The sequence below is a fragment of the Mastigoproctus giganteus genome, chromosome 6 (genome assembly GCF_048544385.1).
Source record: "Mastigoproctus giganteus isolate SK-2022 chromosome 6, ASM4854438v1, whole genome shotgun sequence".
Classification (NCBI taxonomy): domain Eukaryota; kingdom Metazoa; phylum Arthropoda; class Arachnida; order Uropygi; family Thelyphonidae; genus Mastigoproctus; species Mastigoproctus giganteus.
Genome location: NC_143580.1, coordinates 105024113 through 105049398, shown reverse-complemented (window position 1 = coordinate 105049398; position 25286 = coordinate 105024113). Strand labels below are relative to the sequence as shown.

Genomic DNA, 25286 nt, shown 5'->3' with positions numbered 1-25286 from the left:
AATTATCAAGTGACTCAGAAGCCTATGGCAGATATAAGCTAGTCTGTAATCGGGTCACAAAGGAGGTTAGGCAGGCAAAGGCAGATTACGAGAAATCTTTGGCAAAAGATGCTAAGAAAAACAGCAAAGATTTCTTTACTAATATAAACTCTAAAAGGAAGGGGATGAATCTGATTGGTCCACTGGATATCAATGGTTCAGCTGTTGATGATCCTGCTCAGATAGCAAACAAACTGAATGAGTATTTTGCATCTACATTCACACATGAGTTATTAAGGTTTGAAAATGGCAGAAGGTTATCAAATTGTAGCAGGGTGCTTAATGATTTTGTAATAACTGAGAGCAAAGTGGAGGAGAAATTGTTGAAGTTAAACATAAGAAAGGCACCTGGGGTGGATGGGATCTATCCAGTTATATTAAAGGAGGTGGCAAAGCAACTAAGCAAACCATTAGCCATAATTATGAAAGCATCCTTGGACTCAAGGGAGGTCCGCAAGGACTGGAGATGTGCAAATGTATCCCCAATTGACAAAGGGGGATCGAAGGGTGACAAGAGTAATTACAGACCAGTTAGTTTAACTTCTGTTCCGGGTAAAATAATGGGGGCACTGGTTAAAGATGCATTGCAGGATCATCTAGACAAGGCTGCAGCAATAAGTCAGACAGAGCATGGGTTTGTTAAGGGAAAGTCTTGTCTGACAAATTTGATAGGATATTATGATTTCGTCACAAAGGAACTGGATGCGAAAAATAATTTTGATATCATATATTTGGATTTCAGGAAAGCTTTTGACACTGTTGCACATGGAAGACTATTGTACAAATTGGAACAGAATGGTATTAAGGGTAAGTTGCTACAATGGATAAAAGGATGGTTGAGTGGGAGAAGATAGAGGGTGGTAATTAATGGGTGCCTGCTCTTCGTGGACTAATGTTATTAGTGGAGTCCCACAGGGTTCAGTTTTGGGTCCACTGTTGTTTTGTATATTTATCAATGATATTGATGAAGGTATATCAGGCTTAGTGTCGAAGTTTGCAGATGATACAAAGGTTGGCAGGGTTGTTAATGACAGTAATGGCAGTGTGCTATTGCAACAGGATCTAGATAATTTGGGCATAGAAGTGGCAACTGAAGTTTAACCTTGACAAATGCAAAGTACTGCATATAGGCAGAAGTAACCCCAGAGAAATGTACCAACTGTGTGGTACTACACTTAAGGTGGTAGAAAATGAAAAAGACCTGGGAGTAATTGTGCAGTCAGATATGAAGTTTTCTGAGAAATGCAGATAGGCTGCCAGTGCAGGTCATGGGGTTTTGTCAATGATATATAGGAATTTTGCTAGCAGGGAAAAGGAGGTGATTGTCCCTCTGTATAAGGCAATGGTCAGGCCACGCCTTGAGTACTGCGTACAGGTCTGGAGGCCTCATTTTAGGAAGGATGTAGATTTGTTTGAGCGTGTACAGAGAAGAGCAACACGATTGGTGAGGGGAATGAAGGGATCCTCTTACCAAGAGAGGCTTAAGTTCTGCAAATTGCAGTGGCTAGAGACTACGCAACTGCGCGGTGATCTGATTGAGGTGTATAAGGCTTTGAATGGGTTGAGCATGCTGAATTCTGATGGGATCCTTCCACTTATTCAGATTACGAACCTAAAGGGGCATAAATTAAAATTAAGAAAAGACAGAATAGATGTGCGGAAATTTGCCTTTAGCCAGTGGGTGGTTAATTGCTGGAACAAACTTCCATCTGTCGCAGTGGAAGTTGATAGGTTAAATAAATTTAAGGAGGAACTGGACAGGCATTTGGAGGGAGTGGTGTGATTTTTTTTTTTTTTTTTTTTTTTTTTGGCTGATGCTGCATAAGCTCATACACTTGCTTTCTTGCATCACATGCCACTACTACTATTATTCAGTGAGTAAAATATTTTTTTAAAAATCGATTGTACTTCATTGCACTGCAGAAATAAAACCTGCTGAGTATTTTTTTTTTTTTTTTTTTTTTTTTTTCATTCCATTACTTTTCTTGGGCATTCCTTACTTGACCTTTTTTCACATTTTTTAATGTATTTGTTATATTTCACTTTTTTTTTTTTTAGAATTGTGAAACAATTTTACATCGCTTGAACTTCGATGTTACTTCAACTCCATCTTTAGTGGTCTTATTTAGTTGGCTGTTCCGCAAAGAATGTGGGATACTGCATCAAATCTTTGGTTTCGTAAATTCCACTAGTATCATCATTTAAATTGAATATATGGAGGCTATATAGTTAAGGTAACTATTTTTTTCTCTAAGAAGCAAAGTTATCACAACATTCAGTAACTCCAAAATTATTTATACACTTTTATTAACTGTAACTTCTCCAAATTACTTCATTTGTTCTCTCTGCTGTTTATCATTATCAGTCAAGGAATTTCTCATTATATTAATGGAAAAAGTTGATCAAGTATTAGAAGATGATTTATTACCATCTAAATGACCATTGTTTCAGTATTAGGCGAATAAGATATATACTTTTAGTTTAATCTTGTGAAAAGATATTTCTGTTGGCCATAGAGTGGCATTTGCAAGAGAGGAAAAACTATTATGTAGTTCCTCTGCAGTTTTGTTGGTTTCATCTGTTTTCTAATACTAATGGTTGCACAAATTTCATGTCGGGCATACTATTGTAAGTATTTTATGTAGATCTAAATTTGTTTAAATTTTTCTTCTAATTGCTAATATCGTAAATATATCACACAGAAACAAATAAAAAAGATGACTGCTCAGCAGAAGTATTCACAGACTAGTCACATTCTTTTTATTAGCAGTAAGAGCACTGCAGTTCCTAACATAATTAGAAGTGCAATACCAACTTTTGAAAAGTAGAAACTCCATTTACTTTCAGGTGTTGTTACTTAAGTCAGGGCCAAATTCTTGTACTAAATTACAGACCCCTCTCTTTGCAATGTGGAAGTGTCACTATGATATGCTGCACAAAATAAGCATTATCACATAGTATTAATTGCTCATCTCATATCTAACCTAAAGGATGCAAATACTGAAAATCAAATTGACTGATATTACTATACTTTACTATAGTTATTTATGTAGTACACTAATATTACTAAGACTTTTAGAAAAGGAAACATTAAAGCATGTTAACAAATACAGCAAATTCCTGTTATCGTTTTAAGGCTAACCTTGGCACAGTGTAATTCTGCTCCCATGTATTAAGCCAACCTAAAAATAAAATGAGGGAGATAAAACAAAGCAACATTCACTCTCCAGCAATGGCCAAGGAGACTTTTACCCATACCTACCAAAGAATGAGCACCACTTATTTGTAAATGAGTAAAAATGCAAAAATAAAAATGTATAAAAATTTTTCTTGGAGTTCACAAGTGCTGACTTCCCCTTGAAGAGTATTTTTGGGGGTTCCCAATTCTTTCTTCTTATTTTCATTCATTTAAAAAAAAAGTAGTGCTTCCTTTGGTAGGTATGGATGTGGATAGTCTTGGGCTGGGGGTGAGGTTGCTTTATTTTGTCTTCCTTATTTTATTTCAGTTTATTTCATTTTATTTTTAGGTTGGCTTGGTACATAGGAACAGAATTACTCCTTGCCAAGTTTGGATTTTAAAAAGACAGCAGGAAGTAATGTGGTTTATTTTTTTCATTTTCCATAAATCTGATAGGGAGATTTTACTTATTCCCAATCACCATGTGCCAGATCTAATGCAATTTGATATTTGCATACTTTGTTTATTTTAGGATTTGTTAGATAATCTTAAACCTGAAAGAACAGAAACTGGAAGCATTTTTAGATAAAATGTTGAACATGCCGATGTCATGCTTTGTTGCTGATATGCAGTGTATATGTTGGAGGTACATGCATATCAAGCAAATGATGGCACCAAACATGAAAGGTAATGGAACTGATGTGAAATACAGTACTATAGGTTCCTGCACATCATGTATGGGTTGAAGGATAGGGAAACAAGAAATTTGTTATTAGATGTGAATTTCTGCATGTTCTAATTTTTTAGAAACGTGTGGAAAACGGAGGTTGTTCCAAAGAACAAAAGTAGAAGGGAATAAATGCTGAAGAAGAAAAATTTGTTTGATTAAGTGTGTGGGTTTTCAAATCACTTATTTAATCATTGTTGGAAGAAGGTATGAGAAAATACCACCTCCATTGTGATAGGCAATGGATATGGAAAAATTGTGCTCGCACAAATTTTGATCTTAAATTTTTGACAAATGATTACAGAGGTATTTAACAATGAATCATGAAATAAAGTTTTTGTAATAATTCAATAATTATTAAAATAATTGAATTGCAATAATCCCCATTTAGATATTAAAAAAAAAATATGTAGGAACAGATATGACAGCAAATAGCTTTGTTGATCCTGATGAATATATGTCATTGTTTAGCACATGCAGGTCTGGAATTTTAGTTTGTCTTGGTATCTCCAGTTGGTTAAATTTTATTCAAGTGTCATGCAATTTAAACTGCAGCATGTTAAGAGTCAGTGAGGGAAATTAATTAATAACCAAAGAGTGTGTAGTGAAATATAATATGCATATGCAGCATAATTAATATCAGTTTATTACTTTATTTTATGTTGTCTATAATTATACGTATCTATAAGATTATTTCTCCAGATAAAATTTTAAATAAAATGTATTGATTTTTCTCTATAATTCTGATAATATTGCACTGCCAACCATAATGTGCCAATACAAATAGTAAGATTCCTAGTTTTGTGAATATTAGAAATTAATTGTTTTTAAACTGGTTATTTTGAATAGATATTTGGGTAATTTTATAAATTTTTGTTTATAGATAAAATATGATCATTATTGATCATTACTGTGTGAATATATCAGACAAAAATAATTCAGCACAGACAAGCAGTTTCTTAGAATGGCCAAAGAGGTGGTAGATGACTTCCATCAACCAGTGAAATACCACCACTTTGCTTATTGGAGGCTTGAAGTGGTGAAACCCATGTTTAGTCTCTAGAGCAAAGTTTCCGGCATCCCCCTGCCCCCATACTCCTCCTTCAACCCATGCACGGTACTAAGTACTATAGGTTTTGATACCTTTCGTGTTTGGGGTTTTCATAAAAAAAAAAATCAATAATGACAGATGCTGATGGCTTGAATGCCCACATCTGGATATTCAATTTCAGATATCCAGGTTAATCAGTTAAAGTAATTTTTAAAATCCAAAATACTGAAGGTATATGGAAAGAATATTAGTGAGCATGAAAAAATTTCTCACACACACACACACTCACACAAGGGTGCAAATGTACCTTTGCAACCCCTCCTCCCTCAATTGCACTACTGTACATGCATGCATATACCATGGGGTGGTTATAAAGTTCCTTCCCACTTTTAAAAATTAATAACACAAACTATAAATAGTATCAGGAAACTTATTTTGCATTTTAATCAGCATATGTGGTGTTTTTTAAATAATAAAACAATTAGTTTTGAATTTGATTACCAGGGGAACACCCAAAATTAGTTCAGAAAAATAACATAAAGATAATTTTTCACCAGTACTGATCCCAACGTGTCCACCATTATTTTCTAATAAGTAATCAAGGTAGGGCTCCACTATTTCCTTAAATTTCTGATGGAATATTTCATTACTTCCTGCTAGATTATGTCCTTCAAGTCTAAAAGAGTTGAAGAGAAATCTCTGTAAATGGAGTATTTCAGATATTCTGACAACCAAAAACCTGCTGGATTTTAATGGGACAATCTTGCTTGCTAAGAATGTGGAAAATTACAATTGATAATTCATTCTTTGAGGGAGGTTTCTTGTAAGAGCTGTTTGGCATTTTATACAGGATAGTTTGGCACTATCCTGCATAAAAATTATGCTTCCATGTAAACCACATTCATTAATTGCTGGGATAATTTTGGTTTGTACTAGGCTAAGCTATGGTGTGAATGTCTCAATGTATCCTCAATTGTTAATGGTTTCAAAAGAAAAAAAAGACTGCTAATAGTGTTTTTTTTTTTTCACAAATCCACACCACAGCATACACAAAAAAACATTGTTTTTACATCATAAATATATAAAAACAATGCTTCAGACATTGTTTTGCAGAATCTAAGGAGTAAATGAAATAAGAGAAGCCATTATTATGAAAGGGACCATAACTATATGATCTTATTAAGTGAGGAAATTGTCATCATGATTATATTATGCAATAAATAACTAAATGAATACACTAATTTTGAGTGGCAATTTCTGTTAAAGTTAGGTAAATTTAAAAAGGTAGTAAAGTCTATAAATTTATTGACTTATGTAAATATCAGCACATTAAGCACCACAGTGTTATAGAAAAAATTTGACATTTGTGGGCTGCCGTTTCCCCCCCCCCCTTTTGTTGTTGTGGTGACTAGCCTGTAATGAACCATTCATATGATGAAAATGAAAAAAATCAGTTTTTTAATTGTAAGAAAATTTTTTCATTTTCTTACAGTTGAATGGGTTAAAGTAAGATCAATGCTGATGATATTCTTCCTCTTGCTCAGACTCTCATATGAGGGGCCATAAATTCAAGAAGGATGGTTGCAGGGTAGAGGTGTGGAAGTTTGCCTTCAGCCAGCAATTGGTTGATTGCTACAACAAATTTCCATCTGTTGTTTAGTGGATAGGTTGAATAAATTCAAAGAAGAACTAGACGAACTATTGTAGGGGATGATAGATGATGTAGGAAGTTTTTTTTTTTTTTTTGCTGATGCTTTATAAACTTGTTTCCTTGCATCATTTGCCACTACTAATACTAATTTTTTTTTGTGCATCATGGATCACAGGTCATCATGAGGTTCAGTTGCAAAATAACATATTTTCCAGACCATAAGACATTTTTTTTTTTTTTCTGCTGAAAATGTTGCCTAAAATTTCTCTGCATCTTATAGTTCAAAGGCATAATAAGTGTACATAGTGATGTCCTTATCTTTGGTGGCTGGAGATTGTATGGCCAAAACATCCAGGTGGCCTTCTAAAAATAAAAGCTCTTTGTTTCATTGTGTGACCATTTCAGATCACATGTAATGGAGGCATGAAAAATGATAGTTGCTGAATTAAACACAGTTAGTTGTAATTCCAGGAGGCCAACTTAGCCAGTTAAAGCCTTTGGGCATTTCAATCAACAAGTTCTTTTAAAGTATTCATGCATGAAATGGATGGAATCATCATAACACGATTTGACATCAACAGGATGAATAACCAGCTATTCTTAGGTGGTGTACAAATGGGTAAAACAAGAGTGTGAGTTAGTAAAGCACAAGACAGTTATGCCTTTCAAGAATTGTGGAGTCAGCTATTTGTAGCTGGGATCATAATATAAATGTATATTTATTGGTATAAAATGGCTTAACTGTGGCATTAAATAAATAAAAAAAAAATACACAAAGGGAAAATGTATACATATAGTTGATTATTTGCCTAGCTGCTAGGTACATAAGGTACTTAGTAGAATATTTATGGAATTAAATCAAGTGCAATGCAGCTATAAAAGAATGTAATGTAATGCAATATAAAGACATTTATTATAGTAAATGAAGTATTAATAAGAAGCTAGGTGCCATGTTCTATATATAGGTTGCCATGCTAAAAGAAATAAAGAATAGTAAGAAAAAATCAGAGAAATGAAAGTTAAAGCATTTGAAATTAAAATAAGTTGCTCTCCACAATATAATAATTAGCAACAAAATAGATTATCAATAAATTATAAAATTGTGAATATCAATAATAATGTAATCTGGAGAGTATTTAGTATTAGCAATGGCTACATGGTGCAAGGAAGCTTATGCTGCACCAGCCAAAAAAAAAAGATTAAAATTCACTGGCTAAAATAAAACTTTCTGCAATCCAGTCTAAACATCTGCCCCCATACCTCAATTTATGGTCCCTAGTTCTAGAATCATTTATAACTGTGAAAATTTCATTCTCATTCATTTTGATATTGCCTCCCAGAGCCTTAAGCACCTCAATCAAGTCTCCTCTAAGGTGCAACCCATATATTCAAAGTCTTTCCTCATAAGGATATCTTTTGCTGATCTCACCAGACAAGTTACCAGTCTCTGGACCCTTTCAAGAAGCCCGATGTCTGTCTTCTTTTTTTTTTTTTTAGGTGCAGCCTACACACTTGAACACAGTATTCCAAGTGTGGTCTAACAATAGCCTTATATAATGGGATTATAACACCCTTATCTCTACTAGCAAATGTTCGATAAATCATCAACAAGACACCATGGGCCCTCCTTGCAACCTGTGTACAATGCTTGGAGAACTTCATGTCTGACCATATCATAACACCAAAGTCCTTTTCTTCCACTACTGACTTAGTTCAACTTCATAAAGTGTATAAGCTATTTTTGGTTACTGTTCCTCAGGTGTAAGACTATACATTTTGCTGGATTAAAGCATAGCTGCCATTTTTCTGACCATCCCTGAAGTCTATCAAGGTTACTCTGAAGAACTGCTGCTTGGCGGTCATTAACTACTCTACCAATCCTTACATTATCTGCAAATTTAGACAACACATCCTCTATCTTTTCATCGATGCCACTTATGAAAATCAAAAACAACAGTGGTCCTAATGCTGTTCCTTGGAGAACCACACTTCTTACATCAACCCAGTCTGAGGAATAACCATTTATCACAACCCTCTGCCTCCTGCTCTGAAGCCATCCTGCTATCCATCTAAGGATTTCTCTGTGATTCCAACCTGTTCCAGCTTATAAAGTAACTATTCGTGTGGGACTGAGTAAAAGGCTTTGCTGAAATCCGAATAAACAATGTCGTAATTATGCCCTAAATTCAGATCTTGAGTGACCCTGTCAAAATAGCTAACCAGATTAGTTAAACATGATTTTCCCTTTACAAAACCATGCTGCATATCATTCAAATTCCATTTCTATCTAAATGATCCTGAATTCCCTCCATGATTTTCCCTGCTACTGAATTTAGACTGACCAGCCAGTAATTTCCAACTTCACTCTTAGAGTGTTGAGGGTGTGCTGAAATTTATGGAAATGTTTAAAATAAGGTAATGTAAAAAAAATATATATACATCATTATTAATATAATTAGTAAAGAGATTTTCATGACCATCTTCATGGGACCACAACTGTGGTAATTTATCTGGGACAAACAATAGTGTCTTGAACATCCATACCTGTGAAAAATGAATATAAAGATGAATATATAGTAACTAGCAATTGACTAGATGTATGCTATGAATTAGAAGGAAAAATAATAATTAGTAATTTATTTAAGATTAGTTAAATGTATATTAAAATAAATTAATTGTACATCTTCTTCTTCCAGTCACATAGTGCCCTGAGGAGCTGTTGTGGCCCCAACAATTTCCTCCAACTGCATTGATCTTGTGCTCTATGAGCAGCATTGCAAACTGCCATGTCCAGGTCACTGATCTCATCCTTCCACCTAGTTGCAGATCTTCCTCAGCTCTTCTTCCCCTCAATTTTACCTTCCATTATATTCTTCAACAGAAAATTATCTCTCCTTGCTATGTGTCCAAAAAATTTGAGTTTTCTTCTGTTGATGTTATGAAGAAGAATTTTAGGCCTGCCAATTTTATTCAATACTCACTCATTTGTTCTTCTATCAAGGTAAGAAATATGCAGTATTCTCCTGTAACACCACATTTCAAATGCCTCAATTTTCTTCCTGTCAACTCTTTTCAGGTTCCATCCTTCACATCCATGTGTCGCAACAGAAAGATTATTGAACCAATGAATCTCAGTTTTGTCTTTAGGGGCAGATCTTGATCTCCCAAGTTTTGTCAGATCAGTGACCACATTTTAGCACTTGTCTGTCTTCTCTTTACATCATTTGAGCAGTCACCATTTTTATTTATCCTTGATCCTAAGTAAACAAATTCATTAACCTTCACTTTGCTGGAACCAAGATTATCACCAATTACCATAATTTTAGTTTTACTCACATTCAGAAGTCTGGTTTTTCTTACTTGCTTCACATACTCTCCTTAGTTTCTTTCAGATGAGCCTTGGAATTGCAAATTAGTATAGTATCATCTGCATAACGAAAGTTGTTTATCCTCAGTCCTCCAATTTGATGCCAGTGTCTAAATCTTTGAAAGCTTCATGCATGATATATTTGCCATAAAGATTAAATAGGTGAGGTGACAAAATGCTGCCCTGCCTGACACCTTTACAGATTTTGAAAATGTCTGTTTTCCATGTTGGTTCTTACAGTTCCTTCCTGTTCCTGGTATAGTAGCTTAATTAGCTGAATTCTGTGGATTGGGAATCCCATATTAGTCATTGTTTTCCATAGTTTCTCATGTTGAACACAATCAAATGTTTTTGAATAATCTATAAAACACAAATAACTGGAACTTTGAATTCTTTGCATTTTTCAACAATCAGACGTTGACTTAAAGTCCGATCTTTGGTTCATAATCACCCTCTTGAAAAAGGATGGTAGAGCATTAGTGTCAGTAGGTGCTATGAAGAGCTGTTCACAGTATTCTTTCCATCTTCCTTTAATTGCATTCTCTTCTGTTGAAATTTCACCCTTGGAGGCCTTAATTACAAGTTTTGAAAGGAACTTTTGTCTTAAGGACTTAATAACATCATACATCTTCATAGTTTTGTTTCATTTGTTGTGGTATTCAATTGCTTTGCATTTGATTGATATAATCCTTTTTGTCTTGGCTTAAACAGCACTCGATGACTTTGCTCAGTTTCTGATATTCTGTTTCCTTGTACACCCTGGGCTTTTGCAATTCTTCTCTGTTCAATAAGTTTAAAAGTGGCTTCTGTAATCCATAGCTTCATAATCTTTTTCCTCTCTCTCTAATATATCTATTTGCTGAATCCTTAATAATGCTTTTTATATTTTCCCACATTTCCTCAGGTAGCATTTCTTCATCCAGTTCTAATAGAGCTTGAAAACCATTGCTTGTTTCAATTATATGATTGTTAGGAATATTTTCTACGTCCAGTCGGCAAGGGAAAACGGTATTCATGATCTTTTTCAGCTTCAGCTTGAGATTGGTGTGAAGTAAGCTAATGATCACTGACACAGTCTGCACCAGGAAGTGTTTTTGCTGTGATAACACTGGAATGCCATCTTTGCTGAATAAGGATGTAATCAGTTTGATTCCTTGTTTTATGAACAGGATATCTTCTCAGGCATTGCTGAAAGCAGGTGTTACATATGACAAGATGTACATGGATAATAAGATTGTAATTGTGTATTATAAGTAAATGTACAGTGACGGACAAAAAAAAACTGCATCACCTTAAAAAAAAGGTAACATTTGTAGTGAAAAGTATAAGATATTGTTTGATTACAGTCATTTGTTTGTTGCAAAGCAAAGGTATTGCATCAGATAATGCTTCCATTGCATCAGACAGTAATTACAAGGTATTGCTTCAGCTGTTTCTATAAATATGGCATTGGAAGGGCATACACACTCATTAGTATCCTCGGCATCTTGCCACACAGCAAAATCGATAAGTTTTATGCTATTTAGATGTATGATGAGTTTGTCTTCTTGTCTCACAAGGCTTAAAACATACATACACCAATGTTTTCCCTCGTTTTTCTACCTTTAGGTGCAGCCATACCTCAAATGCTGGCATTACAGTGTTGGACTGGCCTGGCAAGAGTGGCACCTCCGTAGCCAGGTGGGAAGGAGCAGCAGTGCGTAGCACACTCTTCTTGATTAGACCGGGGTTCGAGCCCGTCACCACCAAATACGAAGGATGTGGAAAGGTCAGGGAATGACTACTGCATATTCCCGGAGCAATATGACCTTAGTTGCTAATGCTCCTAATAACAAACTAACAAAGCCAGGCAAGAGTACAGATTTGAACTCTATTGAAAATTGCTGGTACATAATGTCATCTAAAATTGCTCAGAAGAAGCCAACAAGTAAGATTCAGCTGCAGGAGAGCATTATAAGGGTATGGCACCACAAAATTGGGCAACCATATATCCACAACCATATATTTGAGCATGCTCAATGCTGTCTGTGATTCTTCCGCTTGCTCAGAATAATCACCTGAGAGGGCATAAATTCAAATTGAGGAAAGACAGATGTAGGATAGATGTGCGGAAGTTTGCAATTAGCCACTGGGTGGTTGATTGCTGGAACAAACTTCCATCTGTCTTGTAGAAGTTGATAGCTTAAATAGATTCAAGGCAGAACTTCACAAACATTTGGAGCGAGTGGATGGGAGAAATGAGGTTTTTTTTTTTTTTTTTTGGCTGATGCTATATAAGCTTGCTTTCTTGCATCATGTTCCTTTGCTAATGCTGCTAAAACACAAGTTGATTAACTCTATGCCAGATCGTTGCAAGGCTGTAATTTCAGCTTGAGGAGGAACAACAAAATATTGAGGACTTATTTTGCTGATTTACAGTACATAATACTATTATGTTAACTTGTCAGTTCAGTTTGTATATGTAAATGCAATAAAATGCATGTTTGGTTGTCATAATTGCCATTTGCATGATTTCTCATATTTCCATTAATTACGCATTTTACCCTTTGGGAAGATATTTATGGCAATTCTGTATATTAGGTGGAGTCTTTTTATTGGATTTCATTCACAGAGATATCCCATCTAACAAATGCATTTCAAACATTTCTGCAACCCACCACGCAGTGCAAAACACATTATTTGCAAAATTCACAAATGATGCAGTATTTTTTTTTTTTTTTTTTTCCCTGCTACTGTACAGTAGGGCATGTCAATGTTTGGTAATACAGCAAATCAAATAGCTGTAAAAATAAGGCGGAAAACAAAAAGGTTATGGCATTAACTGCAAAGATAACTTGAATAGAAATTAGTACTCTGCTAATAAAGATAAATGAAGTTGTTAATATCCTGAAGTTGTAATATCCATCTTCAAAATAGAGGGCCTTGGCATGTGTAAGCAAGTAGAAGAGAGTGATTCCGAGCGTATAGTGTATGGGAATTGACTATGGGGAAAGGTAGGTTGACAGAATAGAGAAGAAAACATTAGAGAAAAAGGATAGAAACAGGCCAAAAATTCCACTTAATTTAATTAAAAATATATACCATAGAATGAGCAAATATAGAAGGCTTGAATAACACAAAAATAATATTTTATACTAGAAGAATTTATACTATATTTTATACTAGAAGAATTTATACTATATTTCATACAAGAATTTTATAACAATGTAAATTTAATAATGACGTTAAATTTTTATAATCACTTTTAATTTTTTAGGGGTGGACTATTGTGCTCAGGGTCATGACTGCCATACTAATGCATCTTGCCTCAACCTGCAAACTCGTTATGCATGCCAGTGTAATGATGGTTATCAAGGTGATGGAAAACATTGTGAAGGTATAGTTTGTTTGTTAGTTTTTCTTATTAAAGTGAATTTCAGTAGAATGTGAATAATTAAATGTTAAATCTTTAAGGCAGATAGTCTTAAGGTGTTAAAGTGTAAAGATTAGAAATAATTAAGTTGAATATAAGATCATAGAATAAAGACAAATACCTGAAGTTCAGGTGCAATGCTTTCAGGGATGAAATTATGCAATGCACACTAACCTAGTCACAGTAGCATTTGCAGGATCATTTAATCCTATTGTCAATCAAATTGTGCAAAATTTCTCTATATATTAATAATTTGATCTCTGTTTAATGTGAAAAAAAATTAGGTAATTCCAATTCTTTTGTTGCCATACACTTTTTTCCATGAATGCATAAATTAGATCCCTGCAGTAGTAGTTTCAGTGTGGTGCCTCCAGGTGCCATAATACCCACCAAGACTTTTTTGGGTGTCTTTTTTTTATGAAAAGAAGTTTTAATAAATAAGAACTGTTCATAGGGAATATGATTAGTTTAAGATTATAAACTTCCTAGATATGTCAACAGTGCTGTTTGTATGCAAAAGCATATCGGTTTGTTTGCAAGTAGTAGTAACCTCCTGGCCAGTCGCTAGCATCACATAAAGTGTGCTGTCCAGCTAGCAAGTGAATACTGCTTGCCATTCATTACTAGTAAGGTTGCGAGAACTCAGGGTGACTGTCTTGTACTACCATATCATGATCTTGCTGTTTTCTCACTCTTTGTGGTTTATTATAATTATAGTTTTTCTTGCACTAATTTGCTTCTTTTTTTATCCCAAAATGAATGGACAAAATAAGAGACAATGTATTTATAGTTTCAGTTATGAGTGGAAAGAATCATATTGCTTCATCCATATCAAAGGTAAATGTGCTTGTTTAATGCATGGTAGTAGGGTTGAAGAATCATAGTGTTGATTGTCATTCCAGAGTAATCATAGTTCCTTTTATGCTAACCATCCACTTAAATCTGAGTTAATAAAGAAAAAAATAAAGGAACTGAAATCAAAAATCTTGGGCTGGCCAGCAGTTTATTTTCACTAGCAGTAAAATCTTTTACATCTCAGTATGTAAAATTTTGTCTAAATAATTGCTTCCCATAAAATTGCTCACTTGCTTGCAAAAAGAATAAACCATTTTAAGATGGTGAGTTGTTAAAGGAAATATTCCTAACTTGTGCTGATTGCCTTTTTAGAGGCTTAACAAGTGTGAGATTGTGTTGATAACACAAAACTTGCAATTAACTGATTACACAGTTATGAGTAGGACACAGGTTATTTCAAGTGATATGCAAACTCAAATGAAGAGTGGCTTTCAACTGTGTGATTGGTGCTTGCTGCAATTTGATGAAGCAATAGATATTATCAGACATAGCAAAATTTACAATCATGGTGAGAATGGTATTATCTGACTTCATTGTAAATTAAGAGTTACTAAAAGTATTACATATGAAAAGGTAAACAAAATGTGATGGTATTTATAAGACATTTAAAATGTGTGCAGTGGAAATCTGTGCATTGCATTACCATCAATTTAGACAGCATCAGTGGATTGATTGTCCTCTGCAAGAAGGATAATTCCTTGGCAGTTTATCCACCAAGAAGTTTTCTGTATTAAAATACATCTGTTTGAACATATCATGAACATTGCTCAGCTATTACACTACTGTGTAATGGCTCAGCAAAGGTGAAGTTATTCCTTTTTTTTTTTAAAGATTGATTGAGAAGATAGGTTTTCTTAATTACAAAAATTCAGTCTTTATTGAACTCAGTGACTCCTGCTGGTTTTTGGTAAACTGTTTGCTTTGTCAGTGACATCAGTAAGGATGACTGGAGTTTAAAGATAAATATGTGACTCAAATGGCTCTGTAAAATCTTTCAAAACAAAACTAGTCTTCTGGATGTCATATGGGAGGATGAAGTTGCTCTCATACACTTTCTAAGTATGAAAGAGATGGTAGGTGAGAGTGATTTTAATCCATCGAAACTTATTTAGCTACCTTCAAACACTTCTGGAGGTGTTTCAAAAGATATTTAACAGTTTACCACATTGAACCAGTGGTATCTTCTGTTATAAATCCTTTTTACTTGCCAAATAGTGGTTACAGAAACTGCTGCATCTGTTGGAAGACTCATTCAAGCATGGATAGAAGAACTGGAACTGAAGATTTAGGACCTTCAAAACAATATTGTTTTGAAATTCTACTCAACACATGAGAACTTTTTGAATCTGGTTAACTGAGAGAAATGTACTTCCTTAAAATTGAGCAACATACAAGGTAAAATCTTATTTTGTTTAAATAACCTGTGTGAATCACTATTTTAAACCATAAACATTGTAAAATCAAAGCACAGCTTAAGATTTACTTACTCATCTTGATGATTGTTTGTGAGCAGGAATGTTGTTCTTCAGTCCCAAATTTGAAAAATTGGCCAATGAAGTGTAGTGTCACTTCATTGACTTTCCACTTGTAATAATTTTTCTTATAAAACTGTTTAGTAGAATGGAAGTAAGCAAACCCTTAGCCACAATTATGAGAGCTTCCCTGGACTCAGGGAAGGTACCCATGGACTGGAGATGTGCAAATGTGACCCCAATCCACAAAGGACTATCAAAGGGAGACACAGGTAATTACAGACCTGTTAGTTTAACTTCTGTTCCAGGGAAATTAATGGAGGCACTGGTTAAAGAAGCATTACAGGATCATCTAGACAAGACTTCAGTTATAGCTTGGACACAGCATGGGTTTGTTAAGGGGAAATCTTGTCTTACCAATTTGATTGGATACTATGATGTAGTCACAAAGCAACTGGATGCAAAGAATAATTTTGATGTCATATATTTGGATCTTAAAAAGGCCTTTGATACTGTTGCACATGGAAGACTGCTGCACAAATTGGAACAGCAGTATTGGAGGCAAATTGCTGCTATGGATAAAGGGATGGTTGAGTGGGAGAAAACAGAGTGGTAATCAATGGACACTGCTTTTCGTGGACTGATGTTATTAGTGGAGTCCCTCAGTGTTCGGTCCATTGTTGTTTTCTGTATTTATAAATGATATTGATGATGGTATATCAGGCTTAATGTCCAAGTTTGTAGACGATACGAAGGTTGGCAGGGTTGTTAATGACACTAATGACAGTACGCTGCTGCAACAGGATCTAGAAAAGTTGAGCAGATGGGCTGAGAGGTGGCAAATGAAGTTTAACATTGACAAATGTAAAGTACTACATATGGGAAGCAGTAGCCCCAGAGTAACATATCAACTCTGTGGTACTACACTGACAGTGGTAGAGAATGAAAAGGACCTGGGGTAATTGTGCAGGCAGATATGAAGTTTTCTGAGCAGTGCAGATGGTCTGGAAGAGTAGCTCATGGTGTCTTGTCAATGATATACAGGAATTTTTCTAGCAGGGATAAGGTGGTGATTATCCCCTTGTATAAGGCAATAGTCAGGCCACAACTTGAGTACTGTATACAGGTCTGGAGGCCTCATTTTAATAAGGATGTAGAGCTGTTGGAATGAGTGCAGAGAAGGGCAAGAAGATTATTGAATGGAACGAAGGGTTGCTCTTACGAATAAAGGCTTAAGTTTTGCAAATTACAGTGTCTGGAGACTAGGCACCTGCGAGGTGATCTGATTGAGGTGTATAAAGCCTTGAATGGTTTGAGCATGCTCAATGCTGATGGGATTCTTCCTCTTGCTCAGAATAATCGCCTCAGAGGGCATAAATTCAAATTGAGGAAAGAATGTTGTAGGATAGATGTGCGGATGTTTTGCCTTTAGCCAGTGGGTGGTTGATTGCTGGAACAAACTTCCATCTGTCATTGTAGAAGTTGATAGCTTAAAAAAATTGAAGGCAGAACTTGACAAACATTTGGAGTGAGTGGATGGGTGAAATAAGGGTGTGTTTTTTTTTTTTTTTTTGGCTGATGCTATATAAGCATTCTTTCTTGCTATGTATTTTTGATTGTGTAACTTCTTGTACTATTAAACACGTTGTTTGTATATTATTTGGTGTCAGTATCTTTATTTGTTTGGAATAAATTTTAAAAAAAAAGGGGGTTAAGTTAATTGGTTGATGTTTGCCACTCTCAAACTCTTAAATGTGCCTGCAACAAAAAAAAAAAGTTGGGGACCACTGACCTACAGCATGTAATTTTGTAATCAAAAAGTATTATTTTTCTCCATTAAATTAAATTAATTTTGTTGTCGCATTAATATACTATTGTTGGTTGAGGTAATGAAACAAGAGATTAAGAATTTGAATGGGATCTGGCTAGGAAACCTTTTAAAATATCTGATGCAGATAATTTAAAATTATTTTGGAATTTGAAAAAACTATTTGAGAAAAATGTTGGTAAATCTTTCCTTCTGTCATCCAGAAACTTAATAGTAAAAATTAAAGAAATATATAAATGGCTTACATTTTTATTTTTACATTAATTACTTTTACTTATTTATTACTTTTACATTTATTTCTTTGATTTCTTTTACATTCTCCAGGCCAGGCTATGAGGCCATTTATATCTGATACTTCATTTCTGTAATAAAACGAAGTTTGGTTAAGAAAACCAAGCATTTATTATATTTAAGTGAAATACAAACATGAAAGTTGACATTATGCTCTACACATGATGTTACAGATCTACTTTTTTTAAAAATTACATCTTTTAAATATTGTCCAATAAAACTGATGCACATCCTGCCAAAACCACATCATTGTGCATCAGAGTTAGCATTTAAGTTGTAACGCCATTTTCTCTTTCACTCAGTTTTCTTTGGTTGTTATTGAAGTGTTAGATTACAGACACAGTACAAAAAGTAAAGATGAATGAAAATCAGGACTATGGAAGCCATGTTATAATATGAAATGCTAGGAGAACATTTATTACAGAATTTGCATCAATATTAATGGCAACAGTTGAGCAAAAATTAAATAAACCACTTATAGTATGTTTATAGTACTGTGAAGTACAATTCCCATGTTTTTACTTCACTTTAATCTGGTTTTCTTGGTTCACTTTTGTTTCACTACTGAAATCAAGTGCAGATATAAATGGATCCCAAATTTGCTGTTTTGCATTCTTAAAATACACTTAGTTCAGAAGCTGTAACTCAACAGTACCATTCAAGAATTTTTTTTCCTCAGTTTCTTTATTGAATATGTGATTGTAATATGTCTTTGAATTTCTCCATATTTGTACTATTAATAGTGCATTTATTAGCTAAGTTAATAAACATAGTTCTATTTTCCAATTGGTAGTGGATAACTTAGTCACCTGCAGGCTGTATCATTAATCTTATATCCAAAAGCACTGTAATTCAAGAATTAGCCTAATGCAACCAGTATTGTAATGGTACACTGTAATTAATAAATAAAATATTAATAAAAAATTAATAAAAAATAATAAAAAAAAATTAATAAAAAAAAAAAATAAATAAAAGCACTGTAATTCAAGAATTAGCCTAATGCAACCAGTATTGTAATGGTACATAATTAATCATTTGTGTTTATATGTTTGTGTATAGTGTGGTTGCATAATGGACACTCCTTAGTTAATGATGTAAGATTTGGTTTTAATTTTTCCATGTTACTGTAGTTACTATAAATATGGATTTCTTAATTTCATTCTATTATATACCTTAGAAACCATCAGATTTTGCTGGAATTGTTATATTTTTAAGAGCTAGACTTTTCATTATTTTTTAAAGTAATTTTAGCATTTTATTAAATGCTGAACTCTCCCAGTCAAAAGATAATTCCATAGATGAATTCAGAAATTTAGTGAATATCTTTTAACATGTTTAAATTACATTCACTTTAACATGCTACTTTCCTAGCACCCCATAACTCTTCATATCCATATTCTGGTAGATAATTTTCGAATGCCACTTGCATAACATGTTTTGGCTCTGTTGAACTGTATGTTATATTAAGAATAATCAGTTGTGATATTTTAAAGTCCTTTATACCTTAAGTCATAAAATTAATAAGCAGTTTTTTTTTTATGAAATGCAAACACCAATATTGACTACATAAATATTCATTACAGATATTAATGAATGCTTAAGAGAAGGAGGCCATGATGGACATCACTGCCGAATCAACACCCATTGTGTTAACGTTCCTGGATTATATGTATGTGAATGCCATCCTGGATATAAAAGAGTTGACACTTTTAATTGTATAGGTAATAGTTGAATAGTAAATTTTATAAATATGAATTTAAATAATGTTTTGAAAATAAGAGTATTAATTATTCTTTTTTGTATAAATAATGTTCACATTCAGTTAAGTTCAGAAAATCATTAACTGTACAATAAGTTAACAAATAAAATTTATTCTACACTAGTTCTTTACCTATAAGTTACGTACAAAATTAAACGAAGTTTATGAGCCCAAAAATCAAATTTTGAAACTTACTACCAATATATATATATTCCTCATTCACCATTTATAACAAGTTATTTTAGTGTGAATATTCTGATATAGATCAAAGATGGTAAACCTCTTTGCTGTCTAGTGCCAAAATAATAAATATTTAACTTACCAGCAGCATTTTATTGCGGTGGAGAGCACAAATATAAATAGCGGTGTTTATTACAAAAGTAAGATAGTTTTGAGTAGGATAAAAGTTCATTAATAATAAAAGGATTGTGTTAGGGTAACTGATTAAGAACAGGGGAATATAAACTTGCATTTACACTAATGCTAGAAGCATAGTAAATAAATTATTTGAAGTACTATTAAGTCATCGTTGTAGAGATTTCGGAGCCATGGTATCACTCAGAAATAAGGGATGAAGGATTTGAATATGGAGAGTACAATGCATACACAAAGGACAGACAGAACAGGAGGGAGGGAGAGGGTGATGCTCTTAGTTAAGAAGCATATTAAATCTGAGGTAGTGAATCCAATTGAGATGGGTGACCAGTGCAATGTTGAGCCATTTTGATAGAACATAGGTACTGAGAAAACAAAAATTAAAATAGGAGTATGTTATAGACCTAATGACTGAGAAGCAAATAAAAACAACTGTACAGGGAAATGAGGGGCCATTAAATTAGGATGTCTTATAATGGAAGATTTTAACTTACCAGATATTGAGTGGAACTTATAGATATCCAGATGGTGCTAGTTAGCATTAGTAGAGCTATACAAGCTCTACTAATGCTACGTAGAGCTTGTATACCTGCTAGCTATACAAGCTCTACTAATTTTTTTGGCTAATGCTATATAAGCTTGCTTTCTTGCATCATATGTCTCTGCATATGATGCAAGAAAGCAAGCTTATATAGCACCAGCCAAAAAAAAAAAAAAAAACTGCCCATTTCACCCATCCATTCACTTCAAATGCTTGTCTAGTTCTGCCTTGAATTTATTTAAGTTTTCAACCTCCACTAAGACATATGGAAGTTTGTTCCAACTATTAACCACCCTCTGGCTAAAGGCAAATTTCTGCACATCTATTCTACAACTCTTTTCTCAGTTTGAATTTATGCCCCTTTTGGTTCATAATCTGAGCAAGAGGAAGAATCCCATCAGCATTGAGCTTTCTTAACCATTCAAGGCCTTATACACCTCAATTAGATCACCTTGCAGGTGCCTAGTCTCCAGATGGTGCAATTTGCAGAACTTAATAGTAATAGTGGCATGTGATGCAAGAAAGCAAGCATATGAGTTTATGTAGCATCAGCCAAGAAAAAAAATATCTGGGACAAACAGTGTCTTGAACCTCCATACCTGTGAAAAATAAATATATAGTAACTATATAATGAATATATAGGAACTAGCAATTGGCTAGATGTCTGCTATGAATTAGAAGGAAAAATAGTATGAAGGATAGTCCTGATGCTGTTTTTAATTGTAATAATTAGTAATTTATTTAAAAAAATAAATTACTAATTATTAAAAAAAAAAAAAAAAAAAATTCACACAACCATTCCCTCTAAAAATTTGTCCAGTTCCTCCTGAAGTTTATTTAAGCTATCAACTTCCACAATGATAGATGGAAGTTTGTTCCAGCAATTAAACACCTGCTGGCTAAAGGCAGCTGTCCTTCCTCAATTTGAATTTATGCCCTATTAGGTTTGTAATCTGAGCAAGCAAGAAGAATCCCATCAGAATTCAGCATGCTCAACCCATTCAAAGCCTGATACACCTCAATCAGATCACCTCGCAGGTGCCTAGTCTCCAGCCATTGCAATTTACAGAAATTAAGCCTCTCTTGGTAAGAGGACCCTTCATTCCCCTCATCAATCATATTGCCCTTCTCTGTACACGCTCAAGTAAATCTACATCCTTCCTAAAATGAGGCCTCCAGACCTGTACACAGTACTCAAGGTGTGGCCTGAGTACTGTGTATACCATTGCTTTATACAAAGTGACTGAAGGAGCAAACTGAAAAAAATTATTCTGAGAATAGAAACCAACCAACCTATAGATTCTGTTATAGATTTGCAGATGTGCATAGCAGTTGGTGAAAGTGTGGAGTCAAGATGTGATGGAAACAATGATTAAGAATTTTTTCGCAAAAGTAGGTTTTGCTAAAACTCCAATTAACAGCAATGAGAGGGATGATATTGAACAATCATGGGAAGAACTCAAGTGAGAGGTTTAATCAGGGGAGAGATTGTTCTTGATGAATTTTTAGGAGTTGATAATGATGTCATAGTAGCTGAATATCAGAGTGACTCCAAAGATTTGGAGAGTATTCAAATAACTAGTGACAATATCGATGATGAGTTTGATGAAAATGAGGGCAAATATTAAGCCTTCCAAACATGGAATGTTGGCAGCATTTGAAACTTTGGTGATCTCATAGAGGTGTATAATGCCTTGAATGGTTTGAGCATGCTCAATGGTGATGGGATTCTTCCTCTTGCTCAGAATAATCACCTGAGAGGGCATCAATTCAAATTGAGGAAAGACAGATGTAGGATAGACGTCCGGAAATTTGCCTTTAGCCAGCGGGTGGTTGGTTGGTGGAACAGACTTCCATCCCCTGTCATGGAAGTTGATAGCCTAAATAAATTTAAGGCTCAGCTGGACAGGTATTTCGAACGAACGAAGGAGTGAAGTGGAAGTGGTTTTTTTTTTTGGCTGATACTGCATAAGCTTGCTTTCTTGCATCAATATGCCTCTACTAATGCTAATGCTTTGCATTGAAGCCTTCAATGTGAAGAAAATGTGCCAGAAAATATATTTGAGTGTTTAAACAAGTGTGAACATTTTTATGAGTGATGTACAGTAAAATCCAGTGTACAACAAAAAATAATCAATTATTTTATGAAATAATTCTTAAAATTGTACTAATATTGTGAACATCATGAAAACAGTCATTTCTTGATATGTACTTGTTAATAAATTATTTTAAAATGTTAGAAAATTTATTCATTCCCACTTGTTTGTGATTTATTTCCCATCTTTTGCTATATTCTGAATGTCGAAGTTCAGTATTTTTCATTGTTGAAAAGGTAATATTTCTTTATAACAAAATTTCTGTTTAATGAATTTTTTCAAGTAACGAAATCAATTTCGTTATATAGTGACTGTGTATATGCATATAGAATTAGCCTTTATGTCGTTTATTTGAAAATATTATTTTGAAATAAATGACATATGTGAAATAATTTTCAAATAATTTGAAATATCTTGAAAAAAAAAATCAAATCAAAGTACCTATTCTGCTTAGTTGTGCTGTGCTGGATTAAATTTCTAGGTATCAGTCAAACTGTTACTCAACCATATGAAATATCTGAGGATAAGTTTTAAGTCCTCCCAACAGGACTACACTGATAATTAGATGAGGCATTATCTTCTCAAATTTTTTTTCCAACATCTTTTAATTTGGTAAATCTGGATGAGAGACAGGAGGATTTAAATAAGAAAAATAGCTGTTAATGATTATAGCTGTTAACAGCTTTAATGTTAAGTGATGGCAGCCATCTCCAAGGGAGATACATGACAGTATCTCCCTTACTGTCATGTTTGTTAGCTCTAATAATTGTAGTTTTTAGAAACAATTTCATTATCAAGAACTGAATCTGTCTGCCATGTTTCTACCAGTACCAGACTAGAATGATCATAATGAGAGAGAGAGAGTGTGAGAGAGAGTCTTTTTAAATTCATCAAGGGACCATTGCTTTTGCTGCTGGTAACATCATCAGTTGGGCCATTGCACAGAATTTAAAACCTGTCTGAGACCATTGTAGTCACCCTTACGAAAACAAATGCCTTTCCCTTTGCTCTTGATAGTAGTTATGTCTCAAATTAAATTCCACATTAGTACACTGTGATCACTGCCACCCTGTGGGTCTTTTACCTACAGATTCTTAATGCATGAAGAATCACTGCTGATAACCAGCTCGAGTATTGCTTCCTCTTGTTGCCTCTCTAACATGCTGCTTTAGAAAACAGTCATCCAATAAATCCACGAAAGTCTTGCTAGTGTGTGAGTGGCCAAACTGAAAATTGCAGTCAACATTTGGAAAGTTAAAATCCCTTATTATGAGACATTCTTATTTGGTGGCCCACTATTTCTCTGTATTTGGTATACTAATTGCAGTCATTAGGTCTATAACACACTCCTATTCTCAATTTTGTTCTTCCAGTACTTATATCACACCAAACTGACTGAACATTGCATTCATCGCCCATGTCAACTGGATGCACTGCCTTAGATTTAATATGCTTCTTGACTAAGAGCATCACCTCTCCACCTCCTGTTCAAGCAATGCCTGGAGTCCCAGACCTTGCTTTCTGGGTGGCTGCATGTATCAATAGTAGCAGTGCAAGAATCACTTTTGCCTCTGTTTGCAGTTCTAGTTAAGCTACTAGTCTGTATTCCCCAAGCTAGCAGCTTTCTGACCCACTTATCACTGCTTCGATACCATTAGTAAATATTCTTGCACTCTTATTCAAGTGTATTGCATCCGTGCAAAAACATTCTATCCTGTTAACAAGCACAGACCACTCTGAGAAAAATTTTACCCTGTGAGCCTTGCACATGGGATCGAATTGGTTGACATGGTTTTCAACATATACTCTCTCCTATCATGTGTTGCAGAATTGCAGACACTTTCAAATTCAATCCTAACTCATCTTTTTCCCAATATTGCCCTGTACTTGTTAAGTAGCTCCTCAGGTCTCCTATTCTTAATATCATTAGTGCCAACAAAATCATGTACAACAATATCGCCTTTTGTGCTGTTAAAAGATGATATCTGCTCTGCAATACATTTGTCCCGGGTAGACATACTCTTGTCCTATTCCACCTATCCTTCTCACACAACAAAAATAAATAATGTTGTAGAGCAGATATCATTTTGAGGGCACAAAAGGCAAAAGCCCCATGACCTATCCTGGAAGACATGCTGCCAAGACTCTATGGGGTTTTGTCAATGATATACAGAAATTTTGCTAGTAGGGATAAGGTGGTGATTATCCCTTTGTATAAAGCCATGATATTGTTGTACACAATGGTCATATTGTTGCACATGCTGGCACTAATGATTTTAAGAATAGGAAATCTGAGGTCTTACTTAACAAGTACAGTACAATGTTTGGAAAAAGTTGCAAGTTAGAATTGAATTTGATAGTGTCTGCAACTCTGCCCAGACACAATAGGAGGGAGTATATGTTGACAACATTGTCATTTAATTCAACCCCTGGAGAGAATGGGCCAGACTCATGGGGTAGAATTTTTCTCAGCATGGTTTGTGCTTTTTAATAAAAGACCCTGTTTTTACAGGAATTGGGATACACTTGAATAGAAGGGTTGCAAGAATACTTGCTGATTCTATTGAGGCAGTGATTGGTGGATCGGAAAACTGCTAAGCATAATATAGATTGAGGAGTAAAATGAGATGCTGTAACTAACAGT

General features: G+C 34.4%; 1 protein-coding gene across 1 annotated transcript in view; it reads left to right on the top strand.

The window, feature by feature from the left end:
• LOC150084486 (protein kinase C-binding protein NELL1-like) overlaps window positions 1-25286 on the top strand; it is a 512402-nt gene that overhangs the window by 333249 nt on the left and 153867 nt on the right. The window contains exons 12-13 of the mRNA XM_090375239.1: window positions 13270-13389; window positions 19455-19592. Of these exons, the coding sequence (XP_090231365.1) occupies window positions 13270-13389; window positions 19455-19592 (258 nt within the window). The remainder of the gene's footprint in view (window positions 1-13269; window positions 13390-19454; window positions 19593-25286) is intronic.